The sequence below is a fragment of the Malassezia restricta genome, chromosome I (genome assembly GCF_003290485.1).
Source record: "Malassezia restricta chromosome I, complete sequence".
NCBI classification, from domain to species: domain Eukaryota; kingdom Fungi; phylum Basidiomycota; class Malasseziomycetes; order Malasseziales; family Malasseziaceae; genus Malassezia; species Malassezia restricta.
In genome coordinates, this window is record NC_040193.1 from 1,198,093 (window position 1) to 1,213,024 (window position 14,932).

The 14,932-nt window shown below is 56.0% G+C and overlaps 11 protein-coding genes across 11 annotated transcripts; 7 read left to right on the forward strand and 4 right to left on the reverse strand.

Annotated features, from left to right (window-relative positions):
• Positions 1 to 103: 103 nt before the first annotated feature.
• Positions 104 to 1,963, forward strand: MRET_0692 (ER to golgi transport-related protein; the record flags this gene model as incomplete). The annotated part of the gene is made up of 1 exon (XM_027627319.1): positions 104 to 1,963. The coding sequence occupies one exon, from the start codon at positions 104 to 106 to the stop codon at positions 1,961 to 1,963; it is 1,860 nt and encodes a 619-aa protein (XP_027482638.1).
• On the reverse strand, positions 1,960 to 2,627 carry MRET_0693 (uncharacterized protein; the record flags this gene model as incomplete). The annotated part of the gene is made up of 3 exons (XM_027627320.1): positions 1,960 to 2,067; positions 2,097 to 2,213; positions 2,238 to 2,627. The coding sequence occupies 3 exons, from the start codon at positions 2,625 to 2,627 to the stop codon at positions 1,960 to 1,962; spliced, it is 615 nt and encodes a 204-aa protein (XP_027482639.1).
• Positions 2,628 to 2,711: 84 nt separating this feature from the next.
• Positions 2,712 to 4,685, forward strand: MRET_0694 (nuclear GTP-binding protein; the record flags this gene model as incomplete). The annotated part of the gene is made up of 1 exon (XM_027627321.1): positions 2,712 to 4,685. The coding sequence occupies one exon, from the start codon at positions 2,712 to 2,714 to the stop codon at positions 4,683 to 4,685; it is 1,974 nt and encodes a 657-aa protein (XP_027483134.1).
• A 16-nt stretch (positions 4,686 to 4,701) lies between these two features.
• Positions 4,702 to 5,367, reverse strand: MRET_0695 (20S proteasome subunit beta 1; the record flags this gene model as incomplete). The annotated part of the gene is made up of 1 exon (XM_027627322.1): positions 4,702 to 5,367. One exon carries the CDS (start codon positions 5,365 to 5,367, stop codon positions 4,702 to 4,704), a length of 666 nt encoding a protein of 221 aa, XP_027483135.1.
• Positions 5,368 to 5,539: 172 nt separating this feature from the next.
• On the forward strand, positions 5,540 to 6,122 carry MRET_0696 (serine/threonine-protein phosphatase 2B regulatory subunit; the record flags this gene model as incomplete). Its single annotated transcript, XM_027627323.1, has 3 exons — positions 5,540 to 5,828; positions 5,856 to 6,082; positions 6,111 to 6,122. 3 exons carry the CDS (start codon positions 5,540 to 5,542, stop codon positions 6,120 to 6,122), a joined length of 528 nt encoding a protein of 175 aa, XP_027482458.1.
• A 68-nt stretch (positions 6,123 to 6,190) lies between these two features.
• MRET_0697 (small subunit ribosomal protein S13) lies at positions 6,191 to 6,786 on the reverse strand (the record flags this gene model as incomplete). Its single annotated transcript, XM_027627324.1, has 2 exons — positions 6,191 to 6,703; positions 6,742 to 6,786. The coding sequence occupies 2 exons, from the start codon at positions 6,784 to 6,786 to the stop codon at positions 6,191 to 6,193; spliced, it is 558 nt and encodes a 185-aa protein (XP_027483144.1).
• Positions 6,787 to 6,910: 124 nt separating this feature from the next.
• MRET_0698 (serine/threonine-protein kinase) lies at positions 6,911 to 8,692 on the reverse strand (the record flags this gene model as incomplete). The annotated part of the gene is made up of 1 exon (XM_027627325.1): positions 6,911 to 8,692. The coding sequence occupies one exon, from the start codon at positions 8,690 to 8,692 to the stop codon at positions 6,911 to 6,913; it is 1,782 nt and encodes a 593-aa protein (XP_027482644.1).
• Positions 8,693 to 8,864: 172 nt separating this feature from the next.
• On the forward strand, positions 8,865 to 11,042 carry MRET_0699 (acetoacetyl-CoA synthetase; the record flags this gene model as incomplete). Its single annotated transcript, XM_027627326.1, has 1 exon — positions 8,865 to 11,042. One exon carries the CDS (start codon positions 8,865 to 8,867, stop codon positions 11,040 to 11,042), a length of 2,178 nt encoding a protein of 725 aa, XP_027482645.1.
• Positions 11,043 to 11,126: 84 nt separating this feature from the next.
• Positions 11,127 to 11,684, forward strand: MRET_0700 (H/ACA ribonucleoprotein complex subunit 1; the record flags this gene model as incomplete). Its single annotated transcript, XM_027627327.1, has 1 exon — positions 11,127 to 11,684. The coding sequence occupies one exon, from the start codon at positions 11,127 to 11,129 to the stop codon at positions 11,682 to 11,684; it is 558 nt and encodes a 185-aa protein (XP_027483019.1).
• A 237-nt stretch (positions 11,685 to 11,921) lies between these two features.
• On the forward strand, positions 11,922 to 14,042 carry MRET_0701 (urea-proton symporter; the record flags this gene model as incomplete). Its single annotated transcript, XM_027627328.1, has 1 exon — positions 11,922 to 14,042. The coding sequence occupies one exon, from the start codon at positions 11,922 to 11,924 to the stop codon at positions 14,040 to 14,042; it is 2,121 nt and encodes a 706-aa protein (XP_027483020.1).
• On the forward strand, positions 14,026 to 14,925 carry MRET_0702 (vacuolar protein sorting-associated protein 26; the record flags this gene model as incomplete). Its single annotated transcript, XM_027627329.1, has 1 exon — positions 14,026 to 14,925. The coding sequence occupies one exon, from the start codon at positions 14,026 to 14,028 to the stop codon at positions 14,923 to 14,925; it is 900 nt and encodes a 299-aa protein (XP_027483017.1).
• Positions 14,926 to 14,932: the final 7 nt, after the last annotated feature.

Consider the following 14,932-nt stretch of genomic DNA (forward strand, 5'->3'; position numbering starts at 1 on the left):
CGTCAAGGGACCTGGGGTCGTGGATCGAAGAGCGACACCGGCGCGAATAAACAGGCGTCACGTGTTGTTGGTCCAACACATCACGCCTTGCCCTGGGACTCTGATGAGCGATACGCCCGCACGCCGCTCGGCGTATGCATATGCGACCCCGGCGCGCACGCGGCCGAAGGACTTTACGTCCGGCGCAGGCACTCCAACGCGGCGCGAGCAGCGCGCTTTTGAGATTGGCGATATGGTCAAATTAGATGGCACGGGCCTCACGGGTGTCTTGCGGTACATGGGACCGGTGCATGGTCGAGAGGGCCACTTTGCAGGGCTCGAGCTGACTGGCTCCTCTTATGGCCATGGAAAAAATGATGGAACGATTGATGGATGGCAGTACTTTGCGACGACCCCGAATAATGGCGTGTTTGGACCTGTGAGCAAACTCATTCCGCTCAGTACAGCGCGGCCTACGAGTGCTACAGCACGGCCCCTCTCCGCCCTTGCTGGACGATCGAGTCGTACAGATATGTCGAAAGCTGACGCCACGCCGCGGCGCCCCCGCACGAGTGCCGTGCCTGTGCCTTCATCGGTCCCACGCACGGCGCCACGAAAGAGTATGGGCGCACGAACCACACGCACGGCACTAGGATCATCCGCTCAAGCAGCTCCCTCGCCTCGAAGGCCGCTGTCATCAGCTGCCACAATGCACAGGCCTGCGACGCGTCAGGACGATGGTTTCGTGTTTGATGATGATCCAGCAGAAAAGGCCTCGCCACAAGATGCACGACAGACATTGCTAGAGCAGCTGGCTCTACCTACGACGAAAGATGCGATCGCGGATATAAAAGCAGATCATGCAGTGCCGATGGCCGAGTACGAGCGGCTGTGTGACGAGCTGGCAGATATGCGACGAAAGCACAGTTTATGGGACGAGGAGCGGGCTGAGCTCATTCTCCATGCCCAGCAGCGCGAAAATGAACTCGAAGCCACGAAACGACTCGAATGGGAAGACGAGGTGCGGCAGCGGCACATCTTGGAAACCCGAGTACGGGAGCTAGAGCGGCAGCTGCATGAGGCACTCGATACGGCCACGGTAGCGGCTGACGCGCATGATGCTCTCGAGCGAAAGATCAATGACCACGTCGAGCGTATCGTGGATCTAGAGACGGCCCTGGCAGCCGCACAACTGCGTGCAGAGCACGTCGCACCTGAATCGAGCGAATCGGACGCCCAAAGGGAGCTGTCGCTTCTCCACGCCAAGGTCGAGACGATGATGGCCGGCTGGAACCGCGAACGAGTCGACCTCACGGACAAGATTGCCGAACTGCAGCGAGCGGGAAATGAGCTTGTCCATGTCCTCGAGCAGCTGGCTCTAGCCAGAGATGAGAACGAGCAGCTCCGCCAACGAGTTCAGGCACTCGAGGCGACAGCGCCCGGTGACGACACAGCAACAGGTATTGACCGCGCTGCGCTACAAGAGCAGACGGCGCACCTTCAAGCTAAGGTCGAAGCGCTCGAAGAGGAAGTGCATGAGGCGCGTACAGCAGCAGATGCGGCGCGCGCTGAGCACGACAAGGTACGCGCAAGCATGGACGAGGCTGTCAAGGAGGGGCATGCCAAGGCCACACAGCTTCAGGAGGCCCTACATGAGGCCGAGACACGCACGTCTAAAGTCGAGCTGGCACTCAAAGAGTGCCATGCTAGCTGGGAACGCGACCGGGCGGAGCTTGAGCAATTGCGCGAGATACCCGCTACGCCCACACTCCAAACGGATACGAGTGACCGCACGATAGACTCGGGTGTCGTGCAGGCGCTCGAGGCTCGCATCTCTCAGCTGGAACGCGAGAAAGATGAGCAGCATACACAATTTACGAAAGATATTGCTGAACTTGAATCGCTGGTTGAGTCGCGCATCTTTCGCGAAGACGAGCTTGAGACCGAATTGGAGCAGTTACGGGCGCAGACGGCGTCCAGCTAATCACCCTCAAAGCCACCTACATCGTTCTGGCGGCGAATGTGACCTGGGTGCACAAGTGATTTTGATGCGTACGACGCTCGTACTGGTCGATCCGCCATCAATAGCTGCTGGCTCGTCATGTAGTCATACGTACCTCACGATACTTGGCTCGCTCAGACTCGAGTTCTGCTTGGAGAAGTGAGAGAGCGTCATTTGAGGTATTCTGTTGCATCTGCATCACATTTTCTTGTGCTACGCATCGCTCAGATAGCTGAATGAGTGCAGGAAAACGTACCTCAGCCAAAACATGGACACTGACTTGGGCTGCAGCTCGATCTGTGCACGGCGGCAGCTCGATACGAATCAGTCCGCTCGTAAGGCACAATTGAAGCATACATGATTCTTCGCGCCCTCCCTCCTCCTCTTCTGGCGTATCATAATCCACCACTTCGACTTGCATTTGACGCTTACACCACGACTCACTCACGTCAGTGGGTGTCGGTGGTGGATGCCCTAATTCGGGCCACGCTACGGATCGGCCCCACCATCGCACACGATCACCAAACACAGAAGGCTCAAATGCGACATATACCTGCCAGGTATCGTGCTTGTACGTCGAGACCGCGACGTAACGGCCGTACGGCCCTGCCACGATACGCACGCGGCCATGGAGACTAGAAGCCATGCGCACGGACAAGCTATGACCACGTGGCTCAAAAAAAGAGATTTTTTGTCTCGCCCCTCCTTTTTCACCTTGCAGCTCGACGGTATGGTCCGCGTCAAGAAGCGCGCGTCCAAGCGCCAGACCACGAAGCAGCGCGAAAAAGTCCTGAAAAAGGTGCGGGAACATCACCGCAAGCAGAGACGAGATGCAAAGCGCAATCCGCAATGGAAGTCGCGACGGCGCCAGGACCCTGGTATTCCCAATTCGTTCCCCTTTAAGGAGGAGCTTTTGAATGAAATCGAGCAGCAGCGACGCATGCAGGAGGAGCAGCGCATGGCTCTGAAGGATCAAAAGATGGATGAGAGTGAAGAGGAGCTACCTGAATCTGAGCCACAAGCTGAGGTTGATGAAGATGACGACACGGAAATGGGAAGCCTACCTCATGCTCCTATGCTTCAGCGCTCGCTGCGCGACGTACTGGAAAAGCCAGATAGCATCAAGGCGCTTGTATACGTCATGGACGCTCGTGATCCATCGAGTTTCCACAGCTCATGGATTGAATCAGAATGCAAGAAGCGCCAGCGTTCCATGCCGCTCATTTATGCCCTCGCCAAGGCTGACCTCGTGCCGGCTGAAGTGCTGACGGGCTGGGTATACGCTTTCACTAAGGCCGGTTTCCCAACTTTTCCTATATCTGTTCTACCCACGGCTCATCTCGATCACCAGGGTGTCCACGCACTGGCCAAGCACTTGGTTTCCAAGAACAAGTCCGGCGATGTGGCCATAGTGGGACTGGAAAATGTGGGCAAGACATCGGTGGCTACCGCCCTTCAAGGTACATTCCAAGAAATGGAAAAGGACTTGCACGTGTACGATACGCCAATGCTGCTTCCTCCCACGGCGCCGTTACCTGTCCAAACTGAGGATGAGGATGATGACGAAGAAGAGGATGACGACGAAGAGGAAGAAGAAGAGGATCTCACTGCAGAGATTGAGCGGCGTGAGCGATTGCGGTCTAAGCTCATGTGGATGTTGATGCGCAATCAGGGCAATGTCCAGCGCTTTAAGGACCCTGTAATGTTAGTGCAAACGCTCCTCTCGCGTGTGGCACACCCCGTGGACTTGATGATGATATATGGAACACCGGCGTTCGGCTCGTTCGTACCAGAACGGGCTTCGCTTGCAGACGATGCGCCCTTGGAAGATGTTGTTCGCGATCAGCACCGCCAGAGCGATGAGAAAGCATATGCGGACACGGAGCAGTTCCTCATTAGTGTCGCTCGTTCGGTTGGCCGTCTCAAGCGAATGGGCGTGCCAGATGTTTTGGGTGCGGCACGTATTCTTTTGCGTGACTGGTCGCATGCTGTTCTCGGATACTACGCGGTGCCACACGACCGGGCAAAGCATGTCTTGAGTCATGGCTCGAGTCAGGAGAAGAAAATATGGACATCGGTGGCCGAATTGGTTGACCAGGTCAAGACTGTACTACCTCGGAGAGATTGGCGACAAAATTGGGCTTCACGAGAATTGCGTCTCGTACCTCTCAAGGAAGCCCCTTTTGAACAGGTAGACCTTGTGTTCGCACCGGTCCCTGAAGATGCGGACGATGATGATATCCCTGAATTTGAAGACGAGGAGATTGACAGCGACGAGGCCGATGGAATCAAGAAACCAGGAGAGGACCTTGAAGAAGATCTTGAGGAGGACGATGATGAAGACGATCTCGATGAAGATGATCTCGATGAAGACGACCTCGATGAAAACCTCGATGAAGACGACCTCGATGAAGACCTCGATGAAGACCTCGATGAAGACCTCGATGAAGACCTCGATGAAGAGGACTTTGACGATGAAGATCTCGATGGAGAAGAAGATCAAGAAGACGAGGAGGAAGACGAGGAGGAAGACGAGGAGGAAGACGAGATTGAACCAGTGGTCCATCCTAGCAAGAAGCGCACCTCCAAGAAGCGATCAGCTAAGCCTATCACTCCCAAGCGGGCCGCCAAAACGACCAAGCCTTCATCCAGAAAAGCTGCACCCAAGCCTGGTGAAGCTTACGATATAAATGCGTACTTTTAGTCCTACGTAGCCAGCACTATACATCCTTACTCGCGAGTACAGGCAGTTTGTCACCTGGAATGAAGTGACGTTCGACGCCATCTTCCTTGATCACGGCCAAACGAATCGTGCCACCCGAAGCGCCATCGCGACGCATCGCCAAGCTCAACGCATTCTTGACAAACTCGAGTGTCTGCTCTTCGTTCCAGCCCTCGCGCCATGTTGAATCGCAGAAGCCGTAGATATACGCCGAGCCAGAGCCTCCGATGGCCCATGGCTGTTCAAACAAGCCACCGCCAAGTGGCACATTGAAAACGCGACCACCATGCTGTTTGTCCCAGCCGGCAACAATAATGCCAGCGGTAAGGCGGTCCTTGTTCTGGTATATGAGTTCCTGAAATAGATTGGCTGCTACAGCCGTAGGAGGTTGTTGCTCCTGCATAACGTGGTACAGCTGTAGATGATATGTCACAACATCAGCCAAAGCTTGTGTATCAGCGGCAGAGCCTGAGCGACAACAGTAAATACGGTCGGACAAGTGCGTCAGCTTGTCGGTGACGCGATTCGCAATGTATGGTCCCATCGTCGTGCGCGAGTCAGCCCCGATCACAACACCGCCATCGAACTTGACAGCCATAATTGATGTGCCCAGATCCACCTCGCCCTTTTTGAGGTGCGCGATGTCTACTGCACCCATTGCCATGGTGGTAATCGTCGCGCTAGAAAAATCGCGTCTCGATCGCCTCCAGTCCATGGGTGTCGTCAGCGTTTGCGCGGCATGGGCAACCACGTGATTGATTCGCTGGGGGAACGCACTCATCTCGACGAGCTCATTCGCTGACAAATAAGCTCTGACAGCGCTCTCTTTCCACACGATGGGACAGCAAGGATCACAACTGTTAGATGACATTGAACGAGGCACGCATTTCTCATCAGAAGAAATTCAGCGGCTGAAAAAGAGGTTTCTAAAACTAGACAGTGATGGATCAGGGTCCATTGACCGCGAGGAATTCCTTCAGATACCTGCTATTGCCAGCAACCCACTGGCCCAACGTCTTATTGCTATCTTTGATGCAGATGGCGGTGGATCTGTGGATTTTCAGGAATTTGTATATGCTCTCAGTGTGTTTACGAGCCGGGGAAGTCAAGAAGAAAAATTACAATGTATGTACACGATGACTCACACTTCAGTTGTATTTAAAGTGTACGATATGGACCGTGATGGATACATTTCGAACGGCGAACTATTCATTGTGCTGAAAATGATGGTGGGTGGCAATTTGAAGGACCAACAGCTTCAGCAGATCGTAGACAAAACGATCATGGAGGCAGACAAGAACGGCGATGGCAAAATTGATTTCTCCGAGTTCTTGGATATGGTCAATAATACAGACGTGGCAAAACAGCTCACGCTTGGTGTAAGTACACCCTTCACTCACACAACAGGACCTCTTCTAAATTTTCCCCCTTGAACGTGATTGTAGCATACATACATTCTTACACATTTATCCATGTCAATTTTTTGCCTACATGAAGCGCATACGAGCCAAGGGGCGCAGTACATCTGAGAGTACTGAGGATGTTGAGTATTGCCGGCGTTCAAGACGATTCAGACGACGCGCAGTAAGGGCGTTACTCTGTGTCCGTTGACCGCGGGCCGGATAGCCTCCAGCATGCCGACGACCCACATACGAGCCGATGGAACGGTGGTGCGCGATATTAGCGAGCACTTCACGGCGCAAGTCGCCTTCGAGTACGATGGACCGCAATGGATCCATTGCCGACTTGGGGCGTTGTGATGGAGGCAGGTCAGCCGGGTTGGAAGATGCGGGGGGTGGGGGGACACTTCCGTGCAGTGTAGAGCGCGTCTGAGATGGAGACGCCGCAGGTATCATGCTTGGAGAGGATAAGTACGCGGAGAGCTCGGTAATTTGTGTTTCGGTGAGAGAAGAGACCGTAGCTTGGTCGTGTACTCGAATACGGGCGCACAGCCGACGAGCTGTATCGTACGAAATGCCATAAAAGTTGGTTAGTGCAATCTGAATGTGTCAGCTAGTTCCTAGCGGCGTATACATACGCGCACCAGCTTATGGTCGGGCAAGTACGTGCCCAGCAAGTACATGGCTCTGGATAAGTCCAAAGAAGAGGACGAGGCTGCCTAGGCTTCCGAGTCACGTGTACCCTCCGCCTACATCAGGAAACGCATGGTATATATCTAAAATACATGGGACATAGTATACAAGGAGCTAGCATGGCAATTCGAAGTTGTTTAGAACAGAGAGGACTTGAGATGCAAGAGGTCTGTCCTCCGGTTGGGGTGATACCATAGCTCGAATTAATTCACGAAGTGCATCTGGTAATCGGTCACCACCCGGTAAAATCAGAGCGGGTGCACCATCGGCGTATGAGCGCATATCAGGTTCGTGGTTCGATCTGGGCAATGTTGGCATAAAGGAAGATGATAGAGGGGATGGAGGTGCAGAGGTAAGGGATGCGAGGTGTATCGTATTAGCGCTTTGTTCTTCATCCTGACCTAGAGTTTGCCGCTTCTCACTGTTGGGAACCTGTAGGTACGAGCCGGAGAGATACCGACGGGATGGTCGCGAGCTTCTCGGTTCAGATGAAAGAGATACGCAACGACCCAGTGAGCTGGCATCGCTCTTGCGAGAACCAGGCGAGTAAGACGTAGCGCGTTTTATGGACGGCACTGTCAATGTTGAAGGGGTATGAGTCGGAGGTATAAATACGCCCTTGGGTGTAGGCGCTGGATCAAGGAGTTGATCGAGCAAGGTATCCTGTATGCCGGACAGAGAGAGACTCTTATCTAACGACGTTAGCAAATCAGGTGAGCTTGGTGGATGTTGGGTGTCAAGGTTTGACCGTAACTGCGATTGAGACCAAGGTCTTGAGCGAGAGGGCAAAGGGGCGCGAGGATGCTGAAATGACAGTCGCTCCATGCGATCATCCTCTTCACTAACGAAAAAGTGCTTTTGGCGCTGCCGGATCGCCATTACACTCTTTACACGATGACTCGGATCGACGCCCGTTGCGAGAGAATACAATAACACACCTAGACTAAAGATGTCCAATGTGAATGACAGAGCAGGGTGCGCTTGGCCCTGGGCTTCGTCTGGGGACCAGGACCATATGTGGAAAAGTTCAGGCGCACGGAATGCAGGTGTCCCGACTGAGTAACAGTCAGTGACGGGTACAGGGGCATTCGAAAAGAGAACGGCCGAAAAATCGCACAGCTTGATCGACAGGTTGTGTGTCAAGAGCACATTTTCTTTCTTAATATCGCCATGGACACATCCACGAGAATGCAGCCACTCGACTGTCTCGGCAAGCTGCCGCGCCCAACCTAGCCATAGAGGTAAGTCGACATCAGAAGTGTGGGAACGGACATAGTCTGCGAGTGTACAGGGCAGGTGCTCCAGCACAATGAGTAATCGCGGCGGGTCATCCGAAACATGGACGGGAGGAGCTTTGGCTGTATCATCACGTAGCTCCATTTCGTCTAGCACGGAAATGAGGCGCACGATATGTGGGTGTGGACCCAGGCGCCTAAGCGCAAATGCCTCCTGTAAGCCAGCCAGTTGAGACTCCTGGTCCGCTTGAACGCGCTTGACAGCGCACAGATGCCAGTCAACATACGCGTCGGAGTCATCCACACGTTCCCGATGATAGGCGCCCAGATAAACTTCAGAATTGCGTCCTTCACCTAGCTTGAACGGCTTGTTGAGAAATAGGCGCAAGGCTATCTTATCATTATGCGCTCGAATGCGCTGTTCTTCTGATTTGCGCTCTTCGAGGGACATCCTCCCAAAAGACGGCTTCTTAGCATGTCCACGAACAGGGTTGTGTCTCGATGGGTGTGTGCTAGGTAGGAGCATGGCGTTGGTCGAGCTCGCTGGCGCCACGGCCACTGCTTCGCCTGACTTGTCGATGCGCAAAGGCGGAGGTTTTGGCGGTGCCGGCGTTGGCGTCGATTGCCCACGAAAGAACAAGTCATTCCGTGATGCTTTCATCGCCTACGAACCGCTCACGCAATACCGTCTCCGCTCGCCGCTAGCTGTAATGGATGCAGGCGTCCCTGGATGGCCGAGTAGCCCGTCTGGTGGCGTGGTCCTCTATCACGTGAGGTCTAGTGGGCCTTCGAGCCTCGAGGTGGACGCGTGGGGCGTGGAGACTTCCTGCAACATGGCAACGAAACCCGAAGCACAGCAGCCATTGCAGGGCCGACAGGTGTGGACGCCGCCTGAAGGCCCTAAGCGTATGGACTCATTCCGCGAGCGCATTAATGCTGAGCACGGTGTGGATCTCAAGAACTACGCAGACCTGCACAAATGGAGTGTGGACGAGGTAGGCAAGTTTTGGCAGGCCGTATGGGACGAAATGGGCGTGGTGGCCAGCGAAAAAGCATCACACCCGGTTGCGGAAAATGCGCCCATGTTCCCCCCAGCGGAGTGGTTCGTTGGTGCGCGCCTGAATTTTGCCGAGAACATTCTTCACTTTGGCAAGGACGAGGACGTCGCGGTGATTGCATGCACGGAGCGTGAAGATGACACACAGCGCACGACGTATGGCGATTTGCGCAAGCAGGTAGCGCAGGCGGGTCATGCCTTGCGCAGTCTCGGCATTAAGCCGGGTGATACTGTCGCGAGTTACTCGGGCAACACGTGCGAGAACCTAGTCGCGTTCCTTGCTGCCAGCGCCGTAGGTGCTGTGTGGACGAGTGTCCCCCCCGACTTTGGCACGGCTGGGGTTTTGGAACGCTTCACGACCGTGCGTCCGCGCGTGATTTTTAGTACGAATCAGGTCTTGTACAATGGTAAACTGCATGACCATATTGGAAAACTGAATGCTACGATCGAAGGCTTGTTAGCTCTGCAGGATGAGTCGAGTCATGATCGCAAGGAAGATGAGCCGCAGTCCAAGCGCGCGCGTTTTGAGGCGGCGGGGTCCAAATTGGAGCATATCATTATTGCGCCTTACAGCGGCACTCATCCTGACCGCGATGCGCGTCCCAACGGCGTCGACGGTGCCAACGACAAGCACGGCCTTCAGCGCCACACATGGTCCGATTTTCTTCAAATGGGTGCGAGCGATGAGCCATTTGTATTTGAGCAGCTCGACTTTAACCAACCATTGTGGATCCTATTCTCGTCAGGCACCACGGGCACGCCGAAAGCCATCACACACCGTGCCGGTGGCATGTTGCTTCAGCTAGGTAAGGAGCATCTCCTGCACGGTGGCTTGAGCCGCGATGACGTGGTGTTCCAGCATACGACGATCGGCTGGATGATGTGGAACTGGCTTCTGGGTGCCTTGTTGGGTGGCTGCCCGATTGTGTTGTACGACGGTTCACCCGTGTACCCCACGGGTGTGCTGTGGGAAATGGCAGCGAGGCTGGGTGTGACAGTGTTTGGCACGTCGGCTGCATACCTCTCGATCATCGAGCGCCGTGCGTTCGTGCCGACGGAGCTGTACGACCAGCTCAAGGTGCGCATGATTTTGTCGACGGGCTCTCCGCTGCGGGCGGAGTTGTACCCGTTTGCCGAGAAGCTTGTGGGCCGCCCTGTCATGGTCGGCAGTATCACGGGTGGATCGGATCTGTGCTCGTTGTTCTCAGCCCACAATGAGGCCCTGCCTGTGTATGCCGGCGAAACGCAGTGCCTCGGCTTGGGCATGGATGTGGACGTATTTGATGCACAGGGCCGATCCGTGCCGAACATGGTGGAAGGCGATTTGGTGTGCAAGACGCCTTTCCCTGCGCAGCCAATTGGCTTCTGGCACCAGCCGAATGAGCGGTACCGCGACAGCTACTATGTCCAGTACCCAGGCGTATGGTATCATGGCGACTTGGTCATGCGCACCGACCACGGTGGTCTTGTCATGCTAGGCCGCTCGGACGGTATTCTGAATCCGAACGGCATCCGCTTCGGCAGTGCCGATATATACGATGTGTTGGAAAGCTCGGAGGCCACAGATCCCTCATCGCCACTGTCCCACGTATCCGATTCCCTCGTGGTCGGCCTCAAGACGCCTGCCAAAGACGACGAAGTCGTTGTGCTGTTCCTGGTCGTTTCAGACGACGCCGACTGGAGCGCGATCGAAGCACAGTCTAAGTCTCTTATCCGCCAGCAGCGCAGTGCGCGACACGTTCCAGCCTACGTCCGCCGTGTCCAGGGCTGCCCCAAGACGCTGAACGGCAAGCGTGTGGAAGTGCCCGTGAAAAAGCTGATCAACGGTGCCCCCATCACTACGATCAACAAGGCCACGCTTCTCAATCCCGAGGTGCTGGACGAGTACGTGGCCCTAGGCGAGGAACTGCGTGCGTCGCTGGCTGAGAGCCGTGCTGCTGCTTCGCGCTCCTAGAACACGGACCATGCTACGGTATGTCACGTGATATTCCCTTTATAGTGTGACAGAGCGGCCCTTTTTCGACTCGTTTTTTTTTCCATGTTTCGTGGTGGTCGTGGTGGTAGCCGCGGCGGCGGATTCAGCGGGCGCGGCGGTCGTGGTGGCATGATGAATGCTGGACCGCCTGCCAGTGTGGTGCCGTTCGGAAAGTTTGTGCATGCTGTCGAGGGCGAGATGTTCTGCTCGAGCACCGACCCCAAGCATGTCCCCTACTTCAATGCACCCATCTTTCTGGAAAACAAGTCGCAAATTGGAAAGGTCGATGAGATTCTGGGCCCCATTAACGAGGTATACTTCACAGTGAAGACGGAGCCTGGTGTGGTGGCGACGTCGTTCCAGGCAGATGATACCGTGTACATTTCAGATGACCGCAAGTTGCCCATTGAGCGATTCTTGCCCAAACCAAAGACGCTCGTCAAAGCTACCAAGAAGCGGGGAGGTGCGCGTGGTGGTGGCCCTGGCGGTCGTGGTGGTGGCCGCGGTGGTGGCCGTGGAGGTGCGCGTGGCGGCGGCTTTGGTGGTCGTGGCCGCGGCGGCTTCCGTGGCGGCGGCCGTGGGGCTCCGCGTGGTCGTGGTAGCTTCCGTGGCGGACGCTAGTGCCTTTCTTGTTTTTTCTACGACATCCTGATTGTCGGAACCTGTACCATAGCCCAAGACGTAGCATGCATTATCTGCACCGTGGCAACCTGCGCCTTGCCATGGCATGGCTCATGACTAAGCAGGAGAGCGCTTGCCCCTATCTACATGATAAGGAGTGACCCAAGCGATGCACTGATAAGGAGCTGATGGCGTCGCGTAGAAATACGGGCTGGGTCGTGAGGATGTCGCTCAAAAATGAGCACGGCGGAGCATCCTGCGCAAGTGCTGGGACAGGGTGTGGGATGGGCTGTCGTCGTGGGCCTCGGCCTGGCGTTTGCGGCGTTCATGATCAGCTTGACATGGATCCAATCGCGATACACGGAGCACAAGGCGACGTCCGTGGAAGAGTTTAGTTCGGCGTCGCGTTCTGTCAGGCCGGGCTTGATTGCCGCCGGCATTGTATCGGCCTGGACCTGGGCGGCGACACTGCTCACTAGTGCGTCGATGACATATCAGCACGGCGTGGCAGGAGCGTACTGGTACTCAGCGGGTGCGATGCTCCAGATTCTGCTGTGCTCGATCATGGCATGCAAGTTGAAGAGCTTTGCGCCGTTTTGTTCCACTTACCTGGAGATCATTCGCATTCGGTACGGCAAGCCCGTGCATGCTGTTTTCATGGCCTTTGCGTTTGTCACCAACTTGCTCGTATCGTCCCAGCTCGTATTGGGAGGCGCAGCTGTGGTGCATGAACTGACGGGACTGCACAAGCTTGTCGGCATTTTCCTGATACCTTTCAGTGTGGCTGTGTACACCGTCACAGGAGGTCTTCGAGCTACGCTGATCGCGGATTATGTGCACACGGTCGGTCTGCTGGTCATCATTTTGTACTTTTTCTTTCGTGTATGGACAGGCCACGGCTTGATTGGCAGTCTGTCTCACATGGTCGAGCGCCTAGAACACGCCGCTCGGATCAAGCCGGTGGCGGGTAACGCAGGTGGCTCGTACCTGACGATGCGGTCGCAGGGCGGTCTCTTGTTTGGTATTATCAACGTGTGCAGCAATGTAGCGGCGGTATTTTGCGACCAGTCGTATCACCAGCGCTCGATTGCGTCGTTGCCTGCCACAGCATCGCGTGGATTCCTGCTCGGTGGTAGTGCGTGGTTCCCCATCCCCTTTGTGTTTGGCACGACCATGGGGTTGGCTGCTCGCGCCCTTGTGCACCAGGTGCCGACGATGTATGAGCTCACGTCGAAGCAGATAGCTGATGGTCTGCCGGCGCCGTCCGTGGCCGTGGTCTTGTGCGGCAGGGGCGGAGCGGTGGCCATGCTGATTCTCCTGTTTCTGGCTGTCACGTCAGCTACGTCTGCACAGCAAATCGCCGTGTCATCCGTTTTTGCGTTTGACGTGTGGAAGGTGTACGTGCATCCGAGCCCTCGTGGACAGCACATGCAGATGATCACGCACGGCGCCGTGTTGGTCTGGGCCCTCATCATGAGTCTTTTTGGCTTGGTCTTGGATTACGGAGGCATCGGCCTCGGGTGGGTGTACACCATGATGGGGATTGCCGTGGCGCCTGCTGCGTGTCCCATCTTTGCTTCGCTGGTGTGGAAGAAGACCCATCCACATGCCTGTGTTGTGGGCATGATGCTGGGCTGCGGGCTTGGCATGACGACATGGCTCGTGACGGCCGGCATGTTGTATGGCCGTATCACCGTCGAGACCACGGGCGAGCAGTACCCGACGGTGGCAGGCAATCTCGTATCGCTGCTCGTGTCAGGCATCGTCGTCGTCGGATGGAGTCTTGTCCAGCCGAAGAACTATACGTTTGCGGATACGCGCGCCTTCCATGCACCCAAGGATCTCTTTGCCATGCGTGATCCGATGGGATCGACGCTAAGCGAGCGCGTCGAGGAAAAGTGTGGCGCGGCAGACTCGGAGGTGAGCAAGCCCGTCGTGGCGCTGGCACCATGGGAGCAGGATGCTGGCGAAAACAACATCGAGTACGTGCGTGCTGCAGGGCTGGATCCTGTGGAGATGGCGGCGCAAGGGCGCCGCGTCACGGGCATCGCGGTCACATGCTCGATCCTGTTGGTCGCGGTCGTGCCGGCGGTAGCGATATGTGCACGGACATGGACGCCGGCTGGCCTGGGGGTGTGGGTGTACGTCGGACTCCTGTGGCTTGGATGGAGTGTGTTGGCCGTGGTCATCTGGCCGCTCTGGGAAGCGCGCACGGAATGGGTCGTGGTAGGTAGGCAGAGGCGGTGTCGGCGACCCGCGCCACACGGTGAGGAGGGAAATTCTCCACGCGGCGGGGTCGCTTTTTTTCCGCTTCGCATGGTTGGGCGGCGAGCACGGCAGCATGACGTCGCTCTTTAGTTTTTCGTCGCCGGTGGATATTGACATTCGCTTGGAGGATGAGCATAAGCGCAAGACGGTGGATGTAAAGACGGTTGGCGCATCGAAGGAGACATACCCGGTGTACTATGATGGCGAGAGCGTGCGGGGCAGTGTGGTGATTCAGCCGCGGCATGCCAAGAAGCTGCAGCACGATGGCATAAAGATCGAGCTTTTGGGCTGTATGGATTTGCTGTATGACCGTGGGAACCAAGACGAGTTCCTTGCGCTGGTCGAGGACCTGGCGCCGGCTGGCGAGGTGCGTGACGCGGTGACGATCCCGTTCGAGTTTCGGGGGGTGGAAAAGAAGTACGAGAGCTATCAAGGCATCAATGTGAGACTGCGCTACTTTCTGCGGGTGACGATGCACCGCCGCATATCGGATGTCGTGCGTGAGCGCGACGTCTGGGTGCACTCGTTCCGCCTGCCGTCCGACTCGAACCACGCGATCAAGATGGAAGTGGGCATTGAAGACTGCCTGCACATTGAGTTTGAGTACAACAAGTCCAAATACCACTTGAAGGACGTGATTGTCGGCAAGATTTACTTCTTGCTCGTGCGCATCAAGATCAAGCATATGGAGCTCTCGATCGTGCGGCGCGAGACGACGGGGTCCGGTCAGAACCAGTACAACGAGTCGGAGACGATCACCAAGTTTGAAATTATGGACGGCGCGCCCGTGCGGGGCGAGACGATTCCCATACGCCTGTTCCTGGGCGGCTTTGACCTGACGCCGACGTTCCGCGACGTGAGCAAGAAGTTCAGCGCGCGGTACTATCTCAATCTCGTGCTCAACGATGAGGAGAATCGGCGGTACTTTAAGCAACAGGAAATCACCTTTTACCGGATTCCTGATAATGGGTAAATAGATG